Source organism: Tiliqua scincoides, chromosome 5 (assembly GCF_035046505.1).
Source record: "Tiliqua scincoides isolate rTilSci1 chromosome 5, rTilSci1.hap2, whole genome shotgun sequence".
NCBI lineage: Eukaryota > Metazoa > Chordata > Lepidosauria > Squamata > Scincidae > Tiliqua > Tiliqua scincoides.
The window spans coordinates 26343448-26360490 of NC_089825.1; the positions used below are offsets into that span (position 1 = coordinate 26343448).

Consider the following 17043-nt stretch of genomic DNA (forward strand, 5'->3'; position numbering starts at 1 on the left):
TGAGGTGACCTCCAGTCCACTCATACCCTGTGCAGAATACAGCACAGGCCATGCAGTCTGACTGTGTCTAGAACAGGTTAGGATTGCACTCTGAGTTAAACTTTTGGTCACAAGGTTGTTCTAAGGCCCAAGGGTTGCTTAGAAAATTGATTTAAGTTATACAGCAGAGACTGGCAGTTCTCAGATTGCACGATTTTGTTCTGAAATAGCAGGATACCACCACCTTTAGTTAGACATCTCTTCTTTTTTGGTCAAAAAAAGAAAATACAATGTAGTTAATCTCAAACATTTTTAATAAAGATTTGTAGGAAGACATAATTTTGAAAACTAAAATTATGTAAAATCATTTTGCAACAATTTCAAAGAAATTTATTTTTTTACCTTAGCATTAACCTGCAAGTATATGTATTTTAATGATTTAATAATGTAAACACTTTACAGTAAAAATTATTCATTGATCATCTTCACATTAATAGCAGTTAAGCTAATGTCACTTTTTGTCCTGGTCTGAAAGTTGTTCCAGTGGGTCCTTTCCTCTTTGGATTTTGAAAATTATCATAGCTAAAAGAAACACCCAAAAACACACATACAATAATAGTGCATTAAAACTAGAAATATATGTGTAGAAGCAATACTCAGGTTGAACAAGAGACCAAATCTGTAACTAAATCTCAATATGCTGCAGTGCCTTAAAGACCAATTGGTTTATTTTGGCACAAGCAGCAATAATCTATTTTTATTCTTCTCCTCTCACAGCTAATTAATGAAAATTCAGCTTACAACAAGCAAACACACACATTATAAACATTAAGAATAAAATCAGAATCAAATTCTACTAGATATAAATTAGTAAAACAACTAAACTCAGGAAGTCTTAAATATTGCAAAATGTTTATCTTTTCCTATAAACTGGCAAGTTTGGATTGCAACAGGCTATGACTAGATGCAACTGCAACTAATTATATAGTACAGCAGTAGTTAATGGCTGTCATCACTGAGAAGAGACTGACGGGAATAACCGTATCAGTACAGTATGTGCAGACACTTCTAAGTTTAATGGCCACAACCAAAATACCTTTAATAAAAACTTAATATGCTTTTTAAAGAATTTTCAAATGTTTTAGAAAAGTCCTTAATAAATATGGAGTACTCAATAAGATTATGAATGCTATAACTTGAAACATCAGTATCAGCTCTGTTCAGTGTGTTGCTACCCTGCAGGAACAAACTAGCCATAATCAAGACACATTTTTGTGAACTATGATGCATGCAAGATATTCTACTTGAAAAGAGTGTGCTTGAGTCCCGAGTTTTACTTTCCAGGACAGTTTATTCACAAGTAAAAATCAGGGAAAGAATACTCCTTCAAGCAGAATCTCACATGCATAAGTTTACAAAAATGTGTCTTAATTATGATTATTTTTTACAACCTGTTTGATAGTAGCATCAGACATTTTCCAAATGTTCAAAGTGGTTTATATCAACAATTTTAAAAATTCAGTTTCTTTATATGTTAAATCCACTTTGAATGTTTAGAAAAGCAGTAACATTCTAATAAATTAATAAGCAAGTGAGCATCCCCTCTTTTTGCTAAATACTGTATGTGTTTTCCTTTATTAGATATACTTACAGTTCAGCAAAATGATTCCAGTCGTCTTGACTAACAGATGGCTTTGTGTGTCCAAGTGCAGTCATTAAGTGAGACTGGGTAATACTTAAAGCACTCTTAGACAGCACTGATGGACTAGGAGTGACTTCCTCCTAAAGGAAGCAAAAACAAAAAAGAACCAGATGTATCTTTAGGAAAAAGAAACAGGAAAATATTTTAAGCACATCTAAGGGCGCAATCCTAACCCCTTATGCCAGTGCACTTTCCAGCACTGGCACAGCGGTGCCAATGGGACATGCGCTGCATCTTGCAGTTGAGTGTCACTCACAGAGGCCTCCTCAAAGAAAGGAATGTTTGTTCCCTTACCTCAGAGCTGCATTGCCCTTATGTCAGTGCTGGAAAGCACTGACATAAGGGGTTAGGATTGCACCCTAAGTAAACTGCACTACAAACAAAACCATTTTGCTGAGACTGAGTACAGCTTCAATACAGGCATCACACTAACCTGGTTTGCAGTAACCATAAATTAAAAGCCAAGTTGTGGCTTTTGTTCCCAAATGCACAAAGTTCAATTTACATTTTTTTCTTCACCTACATCTCATAAGAGTCCCTATCTTGCCCTACTGCTAAGAAAGTAACACTACGTCTACTTTATTACCGGATGGCAACACCAACTGCCAAAAGGTGCCAAAGATGTGTTGCCCTGGCACCTTTCAGCTGCTGTCAGCTGTGCCAATTGTGTAGCATGTCTTCCTCTTTGATGATCTGCCATAAAGCATTCCTGTCCCCTTCTGTCTTCCTTACTACTTTCACTCATCGCTTCCTTTGCAAATGTGCATGAAGTATCAAATCTCATCTTGTCCTATTACCAAGAAGTACCTAAATGCAATTATGCAGTTAGCCAACTAAGAGGATGGAGGTTTCTGAGAAAGCCATTAGACTACGAGGATATATATCAGGAGTGTGCAATATAGAGGAAATAACTTCATATTTAATTGTGAAGGTAGGATTGCAACAGTCAAAAATGTTTGGGTGATCTCAGCTAGGAGTTGGGTGATCTCAACTGGGAGGGGGTATCTATTGAAGTACTCTATTGATTAGTTCTCTCTTGTAAAGGCAATTCAATAATTAAGAACTTAAGTACTCTTGCCTTTTTTGGATGAACAGTGGAAACCAGTTTACTAACTGAAATAATAAGGAAAGAAAATAGAGAACTCAGTGAGAGCCACTTTTCATTTTCTGTCTGCCCAGATTCCCTATTTCTACAGCACAGCAAATTGACAAGGTAAAAGCAAGAGCTATAACCATGTCTTGTTAACTGAATACAAGACCAACTAATAGTTTGTGGAATATGTGGTTTGCAAATGAGTTTCATATCATGGTTTCATGTTCTGTTTGATTCCAAACCACAGTTTGTCGAGTTGGGTGTCATGACAAACTGCAGTTAAATTGTACAAAGCAGGAAGGCAGCATGCATAATCTAATGCTTCAGGTCATTCTACTAGGCTACGCTTCTCATTCATTTGCAAAGATTTCTTACCACAGTACTACAGAGCATTTATAAAGAATCATTTTATTACTAGAAAATTGACAGAAATAATTTTGTCCCATACTCCATTTTTGCTTCTGTAGCTGGCCTTGATAGCACTGATTTCAGCCCTGAGTTGTTCTATTTGTTCTTGATTCAATTCCTGGTAACCTTCTTGTAAGGCGCTTCTTAACATTGGGGGTTGAGAGGATACTATATCTTTCAGAGATATGCTGGTTAAATCATGATTTATGGAGTTTGGTCCAGAGAAACACTGAGAACTCTATAAAAATGGGTGGAGGGAGAATACACGAGTCAGAACAACTGCATAATTATAGATGTTAACACTTCAATAAGTCTTCACAGCAACAGAAAAATAAATTTGAAAACATGTCACACAAGACAACTATTAGTGAGTGATTCAGGTAAATAAAATGAAAAACTTTTAACAGCACCATGTTTCATTTCTGAAACATTCTGCATTTAAAGTGGATTCTACTCTGACCCATTCAGAGGGGGAAAACGTGGGGCACAGGAATAAAAGAGATGTAAAGAAAAGGAGAAGCAGCATTTTTCTAATTCCTCCACCCTTAAATAAATGACCTATTCCAGAGTTTCTCAAACTGTGGACTGCAACCTGATTTTTGGTGGGTCAAGGACCTGCCGCAACCAGGAAGCTGCATGGTAAAACTGCATGAATCAGAACCTGTGATGCACAGTTTGAGAAACATGGCACAACTCTGCCAATGAAGCAGGTCATGCACCATTTTACTCAGCAGGTTCCTCGCCTCAGTGGGCCCCAGAGCCACCAAGGTCGATGCAGTGTGTCACCAAGGTCAGGAGTTTGAGAATCCCTGACTTATACAATTTGTTAGAGCTTTTGGTCAAGAAAAGCTGGTATGGGGCATGGATACAGAACGAATAGGATGAGACAATGTTAAATTCAATGCACTTATGCAGTTTAAGTACGTAGCTCCTCTCTCTTCCCTGTTCACAACTGAGGAAACTGAAAAGAGTGTAATATTTTACAGTTCATGCCTCCTTCTGCTGCCCTTTTTACCAAGGGAGATAAATAAGCTCAAACGGATGAGAGTGAATTCAAGGATGAAACAGACTGTACATCAATGTATTCCATTTACTTTACTCAAAATGTAGTACTTTGTTAGTGATTTGCACCTGATAGATAGTAAGGCTGCAGTATTATGCACAATTATTTTGGAGTAATTCTACTGAACACAGTGGAACTTACTTCCATGTAATCATGCATAGGATTGTGCTATATGGCATTTACAGCACAAGAACACATTCTTTGACTTTTCAATATCCTTGGAGGAAAAGTAGTCATTTACCATTTCTGAAGGAGTTCCATTGCCAAGCTCTGATTCATAGGAGCTGCCAAAGTAAAGACGATAGATGTTGGATCTTGAATTTTCAGGAACCAGCTCACACATCTCAAGGGAGATTAAAGATTGTTCCAAGCCTCCTTCTCCATCTCCTACTGAATCATCTGATCCACTGCTTTGGTTTAAGAAAACCATTGAAGACAGACTGAGATCACTATCTGAGCTAGAACCTATGTCCTTGGGAAAGGGAAGGAATACATTAGAAACATTAACAGAGAGTTCTGTTGCCCTGGTTGAAATTGCTCAATACATAAGGGTAGCCACTCAAACAAAGGGCTTGCTATATGGAGCTATTTCCAAGTGGCTACAGCCAAAGCGCCCATCCTTGAATGTGGAAATGTGTTTATTTTAAACATTAAACAAAAGATTTGAGTGTACTACATGGAATGCGTTTGAAACGTTAATCATGTCTCAGTCTATCAATGACAGGACAAGATAAGTTAGCAAGAAGATATGGCCTATAGTTATTGGTTCTGATTATGAGATGTGTCTTCATGTAGTCATCGCAAATGATTTACTCGATAGTGGAACAGTGTCTGGTGGATGTAGGTGATAATTTGAAAGGAATGTTCAAAGGAGGTTTTGGTTAGCAGGGGTTGGGGGATGCTTGCTTTTCAAAGAGAATGAAATCACAGATCTTGCTGGATATTGCCCAAACTGTTGGGCATACTGAATGTGGTCTTCTGGATCTCAGCCTATAACTTGAACACACTGGTAACATTAATGATTATTAAATTCAGGGATGAAAAAGTATTTCAAGTATTGGGAGACAACATTTCTGGGTAGAACCCTTGAAGATAACTGTTTTTGCTCCCCAGTTCCCAGTTGTACAGAACATTTTAGGTAGCCTGTTTCCCAACTATCTGAGATTTTCCCAGCCACTGTTACTTTTATGAATTGTAACAGTGTTTAAATGAAATTTCAGTGTACTTACCTGAGTAAAGGCAGAACCCAAATTAGCATGCACAGCTTCTAATTGGGCATTGTACAGTAAAGCTTTTAGATCGGCTCCTGTGAAATATTCAGTTTTTTCTGCCAAATGCTGAAAATCCACCTCATGAGCCAGAGGCAGGGAATGACTTAGTGCTTTCAAAATTTCAAACCTTGAAGTCTATCAAAATGAGAAATAACCCTGTTACTACAACACTGGTTTCTTGTCTCTGACAGTACTTAACATTTCAAATTTCATCCTGTCCTGTATTTTCCATTAGGTGCAAGTGATCTAGGGAAAGAACATTAGTGAAACTAAAATAGCATGTGAAAGGACACAACAAAGTAAGCAATCTGTTTTTCATAGAAATAACATATCTGTATTTTCCTTTCAAATTTTCCATATAAGTACATTCCTTGCATCAGACAACTGAAGCATAGCCTGTACTCTGATTTACATGATGGCCATTTAAAATGGGAATACAGGTGGAGCCTATTTATGCACGTTTTGTTCTGTTCCGTGACTCGGTGCAATTAACAAACAACGTGTTGTGCTAAATTCCATAGTTACACAAATACACTGCAGCCTGACACTTCCGGATGGAAAGAAACTAAGGTAGCTGTTATCAATCCTCTCCCCTCCGTACTCAGCCTTCCCCGTTGCCAGCTGCCTGGCTTCTTTCACATGGGATGCTGATCTTTTAAGAGTCCAGCCCTATGCGTTTCTACTCAGAAGTAAGCCCCATTGTAGTCAATGGGGCTTACTCCCAGGAAAGTGTGGAGAGGATTGTAGGCTATATCTCATGCTTTGCTTGGTGGGAAGGCTTGCTTGTGTCGGTGATAGCCTGCACGATGGGAAGGGTTGCTTGTGTTGGTGACTGCCTGCACCATCTCAATGGGGGGGGGGAATTTGGCAAACACTCCCTAGGTTTTTTAAAGTAATCCCTAGGTTTTTTAAAGCAGAGTGAGTGAGTGAGTGAGTGAGTGAGTGAGTGAGTGAGTGAGTGAGTGAGTGAGTGAGTGAGTGAGTGAGTGAGTGAGTGAGTGAGTGAGTGAGTGAGTGAGTGAGTGAGTGAGTGAGTGAGTGAGTGAGTGAGTGAGTGAGTGAGTGAGTGAGTGAGTGAGTGAGTGAGTGAGTGAGTGAGTGAGTGAGTGAGTGAGTGAGTGAGTGAGTGAGTGAGTGAGTGAGTGAGTGAGTGAGTGAGTGAGTGAGTGAGTGAGTGAGTGAGTGAGTGAGTGAGTGAGTGAGTGAGTGAGTGAGTGAGTGAGTGAGTGAGTGAGTGAGTGAGTGAGTGAGTGAGTGAGTGAGTGAGTGAGTGAGTGAGTGAGTGAGTGAGTGAGTGAGTGAGTGAGTGAGTGAGTGAGTGAGTGAGTGAGTGAGTGAGTGAGTGAGTGAGTGAGTGAGTGAGTGAGTGAGTGAGTGAGTGAGTGAGTGAGTGAGTGAGTGAGTGAGTGAGTGAGTGAGTGAGTGAGTGAGTGAGTGAGTGAGTGAGTGAGTGAGTGAGTGAGTGAGTGAGTGAGTGAGTGAGTGAGTGAGTGAGTGAGTGAGTGAGTGAGTGAGTGAGTGAGTGAGTGAGTGAGTGAGTGAGTGAGTGAGTGAGTGAGTGAGTGAGTGAGTGAGTGAGTGAGTGAGTGAGTGAGTGAGTGAGTGAGTGAGTGAGTGAGTGAGTGAGTGAGTGAGTGAGTGAGTGAGTGAGTGAGTGAGTGAGTGAGTGAGTGAGTGAGTGAGTGAGTGAGTGAGTGAGTGAGTGAGTGAGTGAGTGAGTGAGTGAGTGAGTGAGTGAGTGAGTGAGCTCCACCTTGCTGCACATGTTCTGGCTACAGAGATTTTCCCCCCCCCTTCCCCTCTTCAGCCTCTTTGCTGGCTCAGGGGCTCCAGGAGTGTTACTGTTCCTTTGCAAAGGGAACCTTTTCCAGGGCTCCAGGGCCATTTCCCTGCCTGGGCGAGGCAGAGCCTTTTTGCAGTGTTTTGGGCTGCCTAGAAATGGAGCGAGAAGCCAGCACAGGGCAAAGGAGGCAAAAGTGTGTGTGACTTTCGGTTCCCCTACCCCATTCGTGTTGAGACAAATCCACAGATAAAAAATGCGTGGATAAATAGGCTGCACCTGTATTCTATAATTCCATGCTGATAATCTCTAATCCAGAGTGTCAAACTCATTTCTTATAGTGGGCCAAATAGTATTCATAGCGCCTGCTGAGGGTCAGAAGTGACATCAATAAGCAGGAAGTGACATTATTTAGCAGATGATGGCCAGAAATAAGCACTTTGTTCTCACATAGAAACTCATTAGCTGCAATGACGGAAGAGAAAATGTACAAATCTTGTTCATAATTTCAAGAAATGAGAGCCCAATTATAACAGGGGCTGGATAAATTGCTTCTGGGGGCTGTATTCAGCCTTATGTTTGACACCTAATCCATGTTTGAAACCTATCATGCCAAGCCACTTCACAAAAGTTCCATTAACAGAAATGAAGATGCCACCACATCATCACTAAAATAAATCAAGTCTAACTTTTACTGCTTTTTGATTACAAACATCTGAAGGGAACACATTAGTAATCTGATAAGTATTTTTCTATTGTCCTCAATGGACAAATAGGGTTGGCAGTCTTTCATGCTGAAACTTGAATGGAAATTGGCAGTCTGACAACTGATACAGACCCCAATGTGCATTGTAAAAAACCTCTAACAAAAGGTGTATTTGAATATATAAGATCCCTTGCAGATAGATAGATAAGACCTTTATTGGCATACATAACAAACACAAACACAGCAATACAACAAAGAGAACAACAGTAGTGAGTACAAGCCTTTGATATATAATGATCCCTTGTATAACTTACATGCCCTGTGTGACTACAGGGTCATTCATCATGACTCCCACTCACTTTCTCATAGCTATTTAGTCCTATAATTCACCATTTAGTTTTATCACTCACTACTTTTTCTTGCCTTTTGCCACAAGGTGAGGTCAAATGTTGAATTTAGGACAGAGAGGATGGAAACTGAGAACATGTAAATTACAAGGATCTGAGTAATTAATACATAATACTGAATTTGAATTTCCTTGAGTTAAATTTCCTCAGTACAAAAGAATCAAAGTGAACTAGGCATTTTGATTCTTATTAAGTATATGCTTTACATATATATCTTTAATGATCTAATATTTTATTCCAATACCTATAAATGTTGGTTTACAAAATGCTTAGATCTTGAGAACAGCCAAGATTAAGATAAATTTCTAATACATCCAAGGCAGTAGCAATTTTTATTATGTTGAACCGATTCAGAATGACAAACTCCATGCTCAAACAAGTTTACACAATCTCATGTTCAATAGCATCTTTTCTTCATATTGGGTAAAGTGTTAAATTTCTGTACCTGATCAGGAGGTGGGCAATACAGACACTTATCCAGGCGACCGGGCCTCAACAGAGCAGGGTCAATCAGATCAGGACGACTAGTGGCTGCTAGTACATAAACCCCTTGGAAAAAGAAAATCTTATTAACAACATCTACTTAACATCATCCAGAAAAGAGACAGAAACAAAGAAATTCTTACCTTCTAAGCCTTCTACTCCATCCAACTGAGTCAGCAGTTGATTTACAACTCTGTCAGTCACTCCAGTGTTGTCATGACCTCGACGAGGAGCAAGGGAATCAAATTCATCAAAGAAAAGTATGCAAGGCTTGGCTGCCTGCGCTCTGCAATACAACACAATTGATGCTGAAAGAGTGAGCTGACCCAGCCAAGACTGAACATGTGATATCAGCAAGTCCTGCTATTTCACACTTCCTTGATAAACACCCACTAGGCCTGTTTCTTCACATTACTCACTGGTAAATACAATAATTATTTTTAGCATTGATCATAACATAATCTATCAAAAACAACAATTGCTCCAACCTGTTAAAGACATCACGAACTGCTTGTTCACTTGCTCCAATATATTTGCTGAGTAATTCTGGTCCCTATAAAAACACAGAAATAATACAACTCTTAAGTCAAATACATTTAGTTCATATTTATGAAAAAATATATAAGAATACAAGATGGAAGGGGTGGCATACCATAACAAAGAAAGTACTCTTTGTGTTACTGTAGTAAATAAGGCTGATAATAGATTTCCCTAAGAGGAAAATCTATGCAATGAGTAGAGATTGTTTATTAAAACAATAAGGATTATTTTGTGTTCTAAACATCAGACTGATTCCAAGTAGTTTGAACTTATGATATGTCAGGATCGTATTTAGATTCCTTACTAATGAATGAGAAAAACAAGCACAGGAGGAAGGCATTCTCTGGACCAGCAGTTCTCAACATTTCCAGTCTTCAGAGTCTGTGGTGCAGTGCCAGGAAGATGGTAGCCACTTATGGTGTGTTCACAGAGCTCCCTGAAGGGGTCTTGGGGAACCCCAGGGCTCCTAGGAGCCCACTGAGAAATGCTGCTCTAGAGAAAAAGTCAATTAAGCCCAAAGGGTTTCCCTAGTGGATAGGTTTTGTTCCAATGAAAAATGACAAATTTGTTTAGGAGATAACATTTGTTAGATTAATTTACTGACAGTAGATGAACTGAAGTTACCACAATCTCCATACCAGCGAAGGTGGAAAAAAAAATGCTCAGACATGTAACTTCTAATATCTCTATGAAAGCACTGTGTGAATTTGGAACATATTAGTTTGTATTTGACCCTTATGTCTATGTACTGTGTATTATAAATTCAGAGGTGTTCTCATTACAAATCAATACTAGTGTGATGCCCATGCTTCACAGGAACACAGGGTGAAGCAGATCAATGCCTTCTGTGAAGGAAACCAGACTGCATCACACAACTCTAAGCCAGTGCTCACCCCTCTCTCTCACTGGAACACAGGGATACGCAGAGCAAGGGCTGGTGATAGCACAAGTTCTCAGGAGAAAAACTTGTCAAAATCTTGAGGTAGCAGAACTTTGCACTGAGTCAAAACCATACTTCATTTTACCATTCAGAGCAAACAGTAAAATGACTGTTATTTTTCTGTTATTTTATTGCTACTACCCCTTGCCATACCTACTTAAAAAGGGTTAAGTTAAAAGGGCCAGCCTGGTCTCAGTTGTCATGTAGGCCACAGGCCTGTCTCAGGCAGTAGCATTTTCAACAAAGCTTTTTCAACAAATTCCAGAAAATCCAAAATTTATCACCTTGATGTTGATGAAATTCATTCCACTTTCTTGAGCAACTACACCAGCCAATAAAGTTTTTCCTGTACCCGGAGCTCCATATAATAAGATTCCCGTTCGTTGTCGAATAGGGAGATTTGCAAATAATTCTGGGTACTGAAAACATATTAAATCAGTAGTTTACTTGCTTTCAAAAATACATCAACATAAATAGCATGAGTACTGCTATAGATATTCATAAAGCATCCCACATTGTCATTAGTAGAACCAGTTACTATAATATTATGCTTCACTGAAACCTTCAAATGCAGAAAAGCAGCTATTTAGTTTGCTTAAGCATAAACATTGATACAGTTGCACACTGACCCCCCCACTGATCTAGACAAAGCCTATAAGACAACTTATTTTTAACTTCTGTGCCCCTGTTCTTATCTACATCAAATCATTTAGTGTCAATGTGCAGTGGGAAAGTAAAATCATGCCCTCTTGCATGCCTCACACTGTGCCGCCTCACACTGGATATAACAAAAACAGAATCTGTGTGTAAGAATCTGCAAAATTTCCCCATAAATTAGGAGTTAAAGACTTCTAATGTGATGCAGAGTTGAGGGAGGTGGAAACTATCCTTCTTGCACTATACATACGCTTAAAATGATTTGAGACAGATGAGAACAGAGCTTCTTTCTAAATTGCACAACATTCCAGGCGTCTTTGTGAACCCATCTCTATAAAGCTATATTGCTGAATCTTCTTCCCCAACCTGGAACTGCCCATAATCCTCAGGGAAAGCCTACATTACACCCTTTAATGTAATGTTGGTATTGTTGTTTCCTTCTTCCCTCAAGTTCACACAAACTGACATGCATGGTTGAATGGGAGAAGGACTTCTAGTGCACGTATATATTTGTTCATTTTAACTTAAGTCTGTACTTCCAAACCAGAACTATACAAAAAAAAGAAAATCAAGGAATATTGAGTTACTTGACTGTTCCGACAATGATCTGTTCATGACAAAGCACCAAGGACGATATTTGTTTCTAGTTACAAAGACAATGAAATACCTTTGCAGGTAATTGGATAATATCTATAAGAACTTGCTTTATCTCCTTAAGGCCACCAATCCTATTCCAGCCAAAGTCTTGAGGTTTATGGAGCTCAATATTTCTCAAAGACGTTGGTGTGAAATCCTTTAAAGCTTTTTGAAAGTCTGATGTTGACAGAATCAGATCTGTTAAAGTGGATAAACATGGTTTTATTACAATCTACATAGAAACGTTATACAGTTATTATATAAAAATGCTTCCGACTATCTCACAAATAATTCACTTGGTCCAGTGAATCCCAGTTCAAAGTCTAGTTGACCAATCCATGGTCCATGTGCAACGCAAAAAGTAGCGTCAGCACAACTAGAAGAACAAAACACAATCTACAAAGGGACGTTGTACATGTATGAGTATGAAATGATAAGACCAAGGAAATGATTGCAGTGAGGCAACACTAACTGCTAAATCTCAACAAGACCAGAGACCCCATCCTAACTGCATCAATCTGCTTAAGAGCCAAGCATGAGTTTGTACCACTAACTCAGACATACACAAATCCGTCTTCAAAGTACATTCCCAGACCCAACCTCCCAAGGTCTAGTAGTTTGTAATTCACCATTCATTCAAGTGGAAATATACTAAAATGTCTCTGAGCAAAAGTGCCATTTGCTTTCTAATGAGCAAGTGCAGCCTGGCCCACAGAGCTAAGGAAACAGGCTAACAGAACAGATGACAATGCACCTCAACAACATTTAGTATTGATTTTTTTTCCCCTCTTAACCACAGCTCTTCACAATTAAAATATTACTCTCCCCCCAACCTACCTCTCCAACTCTCTTCATTTTTTGCACATACCCACACAGAGTTTAATACATGCTGCAGCACAGTTCAACAAGAATCTCCTCCACGTCACAAAAAGGCTAGCAACCACAATCTTTCCACAAAAGGAGTCCACACCAGTTCATTGTGCAAGGCCATTCTTCCAAAGATTGCTCCCCCTTTCCCCTTTCATTAATCAGTCTTTGAAAGATAATACAGGGTGAGTTGCCTGAAAAGGTAGTTTCACTCTCCCTCAGGCTAGGACTTGGCGGGAGAACACAGTCTTCTTACTTTCCCCAGAAAATCTAGTAAAGGGTTTTGAAACGGCCATCCAGTCAGTGGCGTAGCTAAGGCGGTACAGGGGGTAGAAGTTTCACCAGGCATCAAGCTTTAGGGGGGCCACAAGCAGAGCGTGACCAAAATTGTGAAAATGTATGTGAAAATAAATATTGGTATATATGAATAATACCATCATGTTATATGTCATTGGAAAGGTAATTTAATGTGGAATGCAATGAAACTGCATTGGAATATCTTTATTCTATCAAAAGTTATGGCTAATAAACAAAAAATGAATACACAATTGCCTTATGGAACAAAAAGTGGATTTCTGTTATTCAAAACCGACCTATGAAAGTGATTGTTCTGAGAGCCAGTGACATATTATGTTATTGACATGTTGCAATGACATGTTATCATGATACAGCATGAAACCAATAAGGTGTTGATATGAGTCACCTCTCATTTCCATGTATCATAATACAGTTACCCTTGCTAACTGGGTAAAAGACACTTTTTCAAGTGGCGCCCCTATTATATTTAGCAAGGAGAGAATAATCATCCCTCTTCACCCCAGTACAGTGTCTTGAACCTATCATGGGCAAACTTTTTATTTTCTTAATTTGATTTTGTCGGGGGGGGGGGGGGCTACAAATCTTCTTTGACCCTAGGTAGCAGATAGATGCCTTAGCTATGCCACTGACTGGGCAGAGGCAGCAGAGCAATTAGGTGGCAAGCTGCTGGGGGGAGGAGGTGGGTTCCTCCCAATTTTCACTTTTTAAAAAGCCCAGGTGTGATGTCACGTCCGGTTGTGACATCACATCTGGGGCAACATTTTGAGCTTGGCACCGGGCTACACGATCATTAGCTATACCACTGCATCCAGCAGCAGGAAAAAGGAATTTGATAGAGTCTCTCCCTATTGCCTCAAGTAAGACGGTGATTGTTTTTGAAGCCTGACATCAGTACAAAGTTGCAGCCATAAACCACTGATCACTGCAGCAAGGTCAACAAGAACCAGGTGCAAAGACCATCTCCATACGTCCCCTTGATCATATGTGAACATAAAAAAAAATTCTACGTTATTTACTTATTCATAAACTCATCAAAATGATTGCCACAACTGGGTACAATAGAATCACTCAGGTGCTATGGGTGCAGAACAAGCAGCCCTGCCAATCAGATGCTGGTTCCCTGCTGCCTGTGCTACCACAACTGGTGAACAGAGGGCAGGAGGGGAGTCATTTCTAGATAGGACCCTCACATAAGAGTTCATAATCTAACTGGCCTAGGAAGTATGGTGATTTACTTGGCGCCACCAGAAAGAATAAAGGCCCTGACATCCTCAGGTAAGCTCGAGCAACTAATTGATGAAGTGACCATCTGGTTCTTCTTCTGTGCACTATGCTGTGGGCATTCAGCCAACTCACCTTCAGTCTGCCTGCCACAAGACTACCATTGGCTGCCTTGCCACAATAACTATCCTCTCCTGGGCCTGAATACCTGGGAGGCCACTCCCAATAGACATCTGCATGTCATTGGTCACAAAGAGAACAGGAAAAAAAATGCATGGCAACCAGAAAATTCATAAAACAAAAGACATTCCCAGACAACAAGGATATCAATTAGCTTGCACTGGTGCATGCAACAGACCGCTGTATGTAGGGGATTATGTTTTGGTTATCTATCACAATTATAGGGTTTGTTATTATAGGGTTAATTGTGCTCTATAGTACCACAATAATTTGCTCTCCTTTATCCAACTGTTTAATTATTTTATGATTTTGGATTGTTCAGATGCAAGTTAGTTTTACTATGATCCATCAAAAAGTGTGGTAAAATAAATATTCTGGAATAAAATCGAATATCTATAATGCATACCTTCTTTTTTACACATTCTTCTGACGGAAACACCTGCATGTATGGCACGGTCAACTAACATAGTCAAATCTCTAGCTACAAATCCTTCTGTTTCCTTTGCAATTTGATGCAAATCCAGGTCACAGAATCTGTCTATACTGGAGTTAAGTTTATTTTTTATTATGGAGTGAAGCATTTCACATCTTTGCCCCTGAAAAGAAAACATACAGCAACTTTATCTGCAGTCCAATTACAAAGATCTGAACAAAATCCAGAAGAAAACAGACCACTTTCAAAAACATTAAAAAAGATTTTGAGGTGTTGATAATGCTGAACTTTATAGAACAGGGGTGCTCACACTTTTTTGGCTCGAGAGCTACTTTGAAACCCAGCAAGGCCCGGAGATCTACCAGGGGGGAAGGAAGCGTCTGACAGACACCCCCTTTAATGTATGGAGCCCCTGCTGGAGTCTAGTCAGTTTCAGTGTCAGTTTAGTGTCAGCTAAATATGTCAGTATTAAATATGTTAATATGACATATTAACAGTTTGGAGAGACAGGGCTCCGCGATCTACTCATTTTGCCTCGCGATCTACTGGTAGATCACGATCCACCTATTGAGCTCCCCTGTTATAGAACATTTAACATGCTGACCTTGAAAAAATTACTTGGCGGTAGATTCCAGTGATTTAAAGTAACTTCCAAATGAAGCAGTTTTGACCAAATTATACAGTTAGTGCTTTTACCTGATCTGGAGCCTGGATATGTTGGAAACATTGAAATATGTGAATTCCTTGGGCAGACACAATGGAAGGGTGCAGTGACTGTTCAGATGGGCTTGTGGCAATAAGTGCAATCAAACCGCGCGTGGAAATAACTTCTTTTATCATATCTTTCAGAACTGAAAGCAGAAAAAAATACATTTGGAATTTTTATTTTTAACTTTTAACTAACACATCAAAGATAATCTAAAATAGCAACTGCATCCACTTCTAAAAAACATTTTTATAGAAATCCTTTATTTTTCAATGCATAATCTGTTCCAGTAAAGTAACTTTGGTTTATGTGATATAGCTTTCCTTTGTGTTATCTGCACATAATAATATGGAAAATATTTGAGAAAATATTTGTATCTAAAACCATTAATATTCAATAAACCATAACCTTAACTTTCTGTAATGACAACATTGAATATACACACTACAGAATATTCATGACATTCTTATGATGTTGTACAGTTTTTTTGTCAGGATGCCAAATGCTAGTTTTGACTTGCACTGTTCATCTCCAAGAGAAGAGAGATCTAGGATCACATTTTATGAGCATAGACAATGAGCTGTGATTAACCTAAACCATTCCACTATTTTATGCATTTTAATCTTTTTTGTGAGTTGCTCTGAATCACTGGAGCAAGACAAAATAGAAATCTTTTAAAATAACAAATAAAGTGTTGACAGCTTTCGAAAATCAGATTGATCTAGTCAGCCACTGACAGAGATCAGATATAAAGTTTCAAGGCATACAACATTATTCTTGTCAATACTGTTAATAAGGACCAATAAAAAAATCCAGTTACAACAAGATGGTTGGTAATTACCATAAGCAAGGCGAGTGCTCTGGACTGCTTCAGGGCTGGTTTCCTGCTCTGGAGAAAGGGGAATGCCAACTATGTGATCAAGATCATCTAACATAATAACAGATGGTTGCCTCCAACCTGCCTCTAGAAAAGCCTCTTCCAGTTTTTTCCGTATATTTTCCAATCTTTTTCCTAAAACACAATATATGATTAATAGTACAACACAGAAGCAAAGTGATGTGGATTCAATTACAATCTTGCCAGGTTATGGATGGAGTCTAGTCCTTCTTTGATCCTACTCTATATTCCGGTTATGGGAGCCTTAACAAGACCCTGTTTAGAACAATCTCCCTAATTATCTCCCTAATTATTTTCCCTAACTTTCTTTCTGTCTCTCTAATGTAGTGGTTCCCATATTGTAGATCAGGATCTACTGGTGGGTTGCCAAAGTGTCATGGAAAAATCAGATAACTAATTGCCTCAAGCCCTGAAGCTATTCAAAAATCAGGTACTGTAGCTGCTAATTACCCTGTAAAGAGCTCAGTTTCTGCAGTTTGCAAGCAAATGTAACTATAGGAGATAAATGCTTGAGGGTCCTTTTCTGGTTACTATTACTTATAAATAATTATTTCTTTCCATATCTCCTATTTTTAAAGTCTGGTAAACCTAGGTGGGTCCCAATAGAGTGCCGTTTTTAAAAGTGGGCCCTGGTACTAAAAAGTTTAGGAACCACTGCTCTAATATATAGGAAGAGCCAGTGTACTAATATATAGGAGTGCCAGTGCTCTAATATATAGGAAGAGCCAGCCTACTCATGGTGAGTAGGCCTCAGG

At 39.1% G+C, this 17043-nt stretch overlaps 1 protein-coding gene across 2 annotated transcripts in view; it reads right to left on the minus strand.

Annotated features, from left to right (window-relative positions):
- Nucleotides 1–275: 275 nt before the first annotated feature.
- PEX1 (peroxisomal biogenesis factor 1) overlaps nt 276–17043 on the minus strand; it is a 33307-nt gene continuing 16539 nt past the window's right edge. The window contains exons 12-24 of one of the 2 annotated variants that reach the window (XM_066627400.1): nt 16232–16402; nt 15381–15535; nt 14658–14847; nt 11697–11863; nt 10657–10791; nt 9381–9445; nt 9036–9178; nt 8855–8958; nt 5475–5651; nt 4487–4717; nt 3223–3420; nt 1631–1761; nt 276–561 (exon numbers count right to left, since the gene is read on the minus strand). In XM_066627400.1, the coding sequence (XP_066483497.1) occupies nt 480–561; nt 1631–1761; nt 3223–3420; nt 4487–4717; nt 5475–5651; nt 8855–8958; nt 9036–9178; nt 9381–9445; nt 10657–10791; nt 11697–11863; nt 14658–14847; nt 15381–15535; nt 16232–16402 (1949 nt within the window). In that variant the 3' untranslated portion in view covers nt 276–479. The remainder of the gene's footprint in view (nt 562–1630; nt 1762–3222; nt 3421–4486; nt 4718–5474; nt 5652–8854; nt 8959–9035; nt 9179–9380; nt 9446–10656; nt 10792–11696; nt 11864–14657; nt 14848–15380; nt 15536–16231; nt 16403–17043) is intronic. The other variant, XM_066627401.1, reaches the window with a different exon arrangement.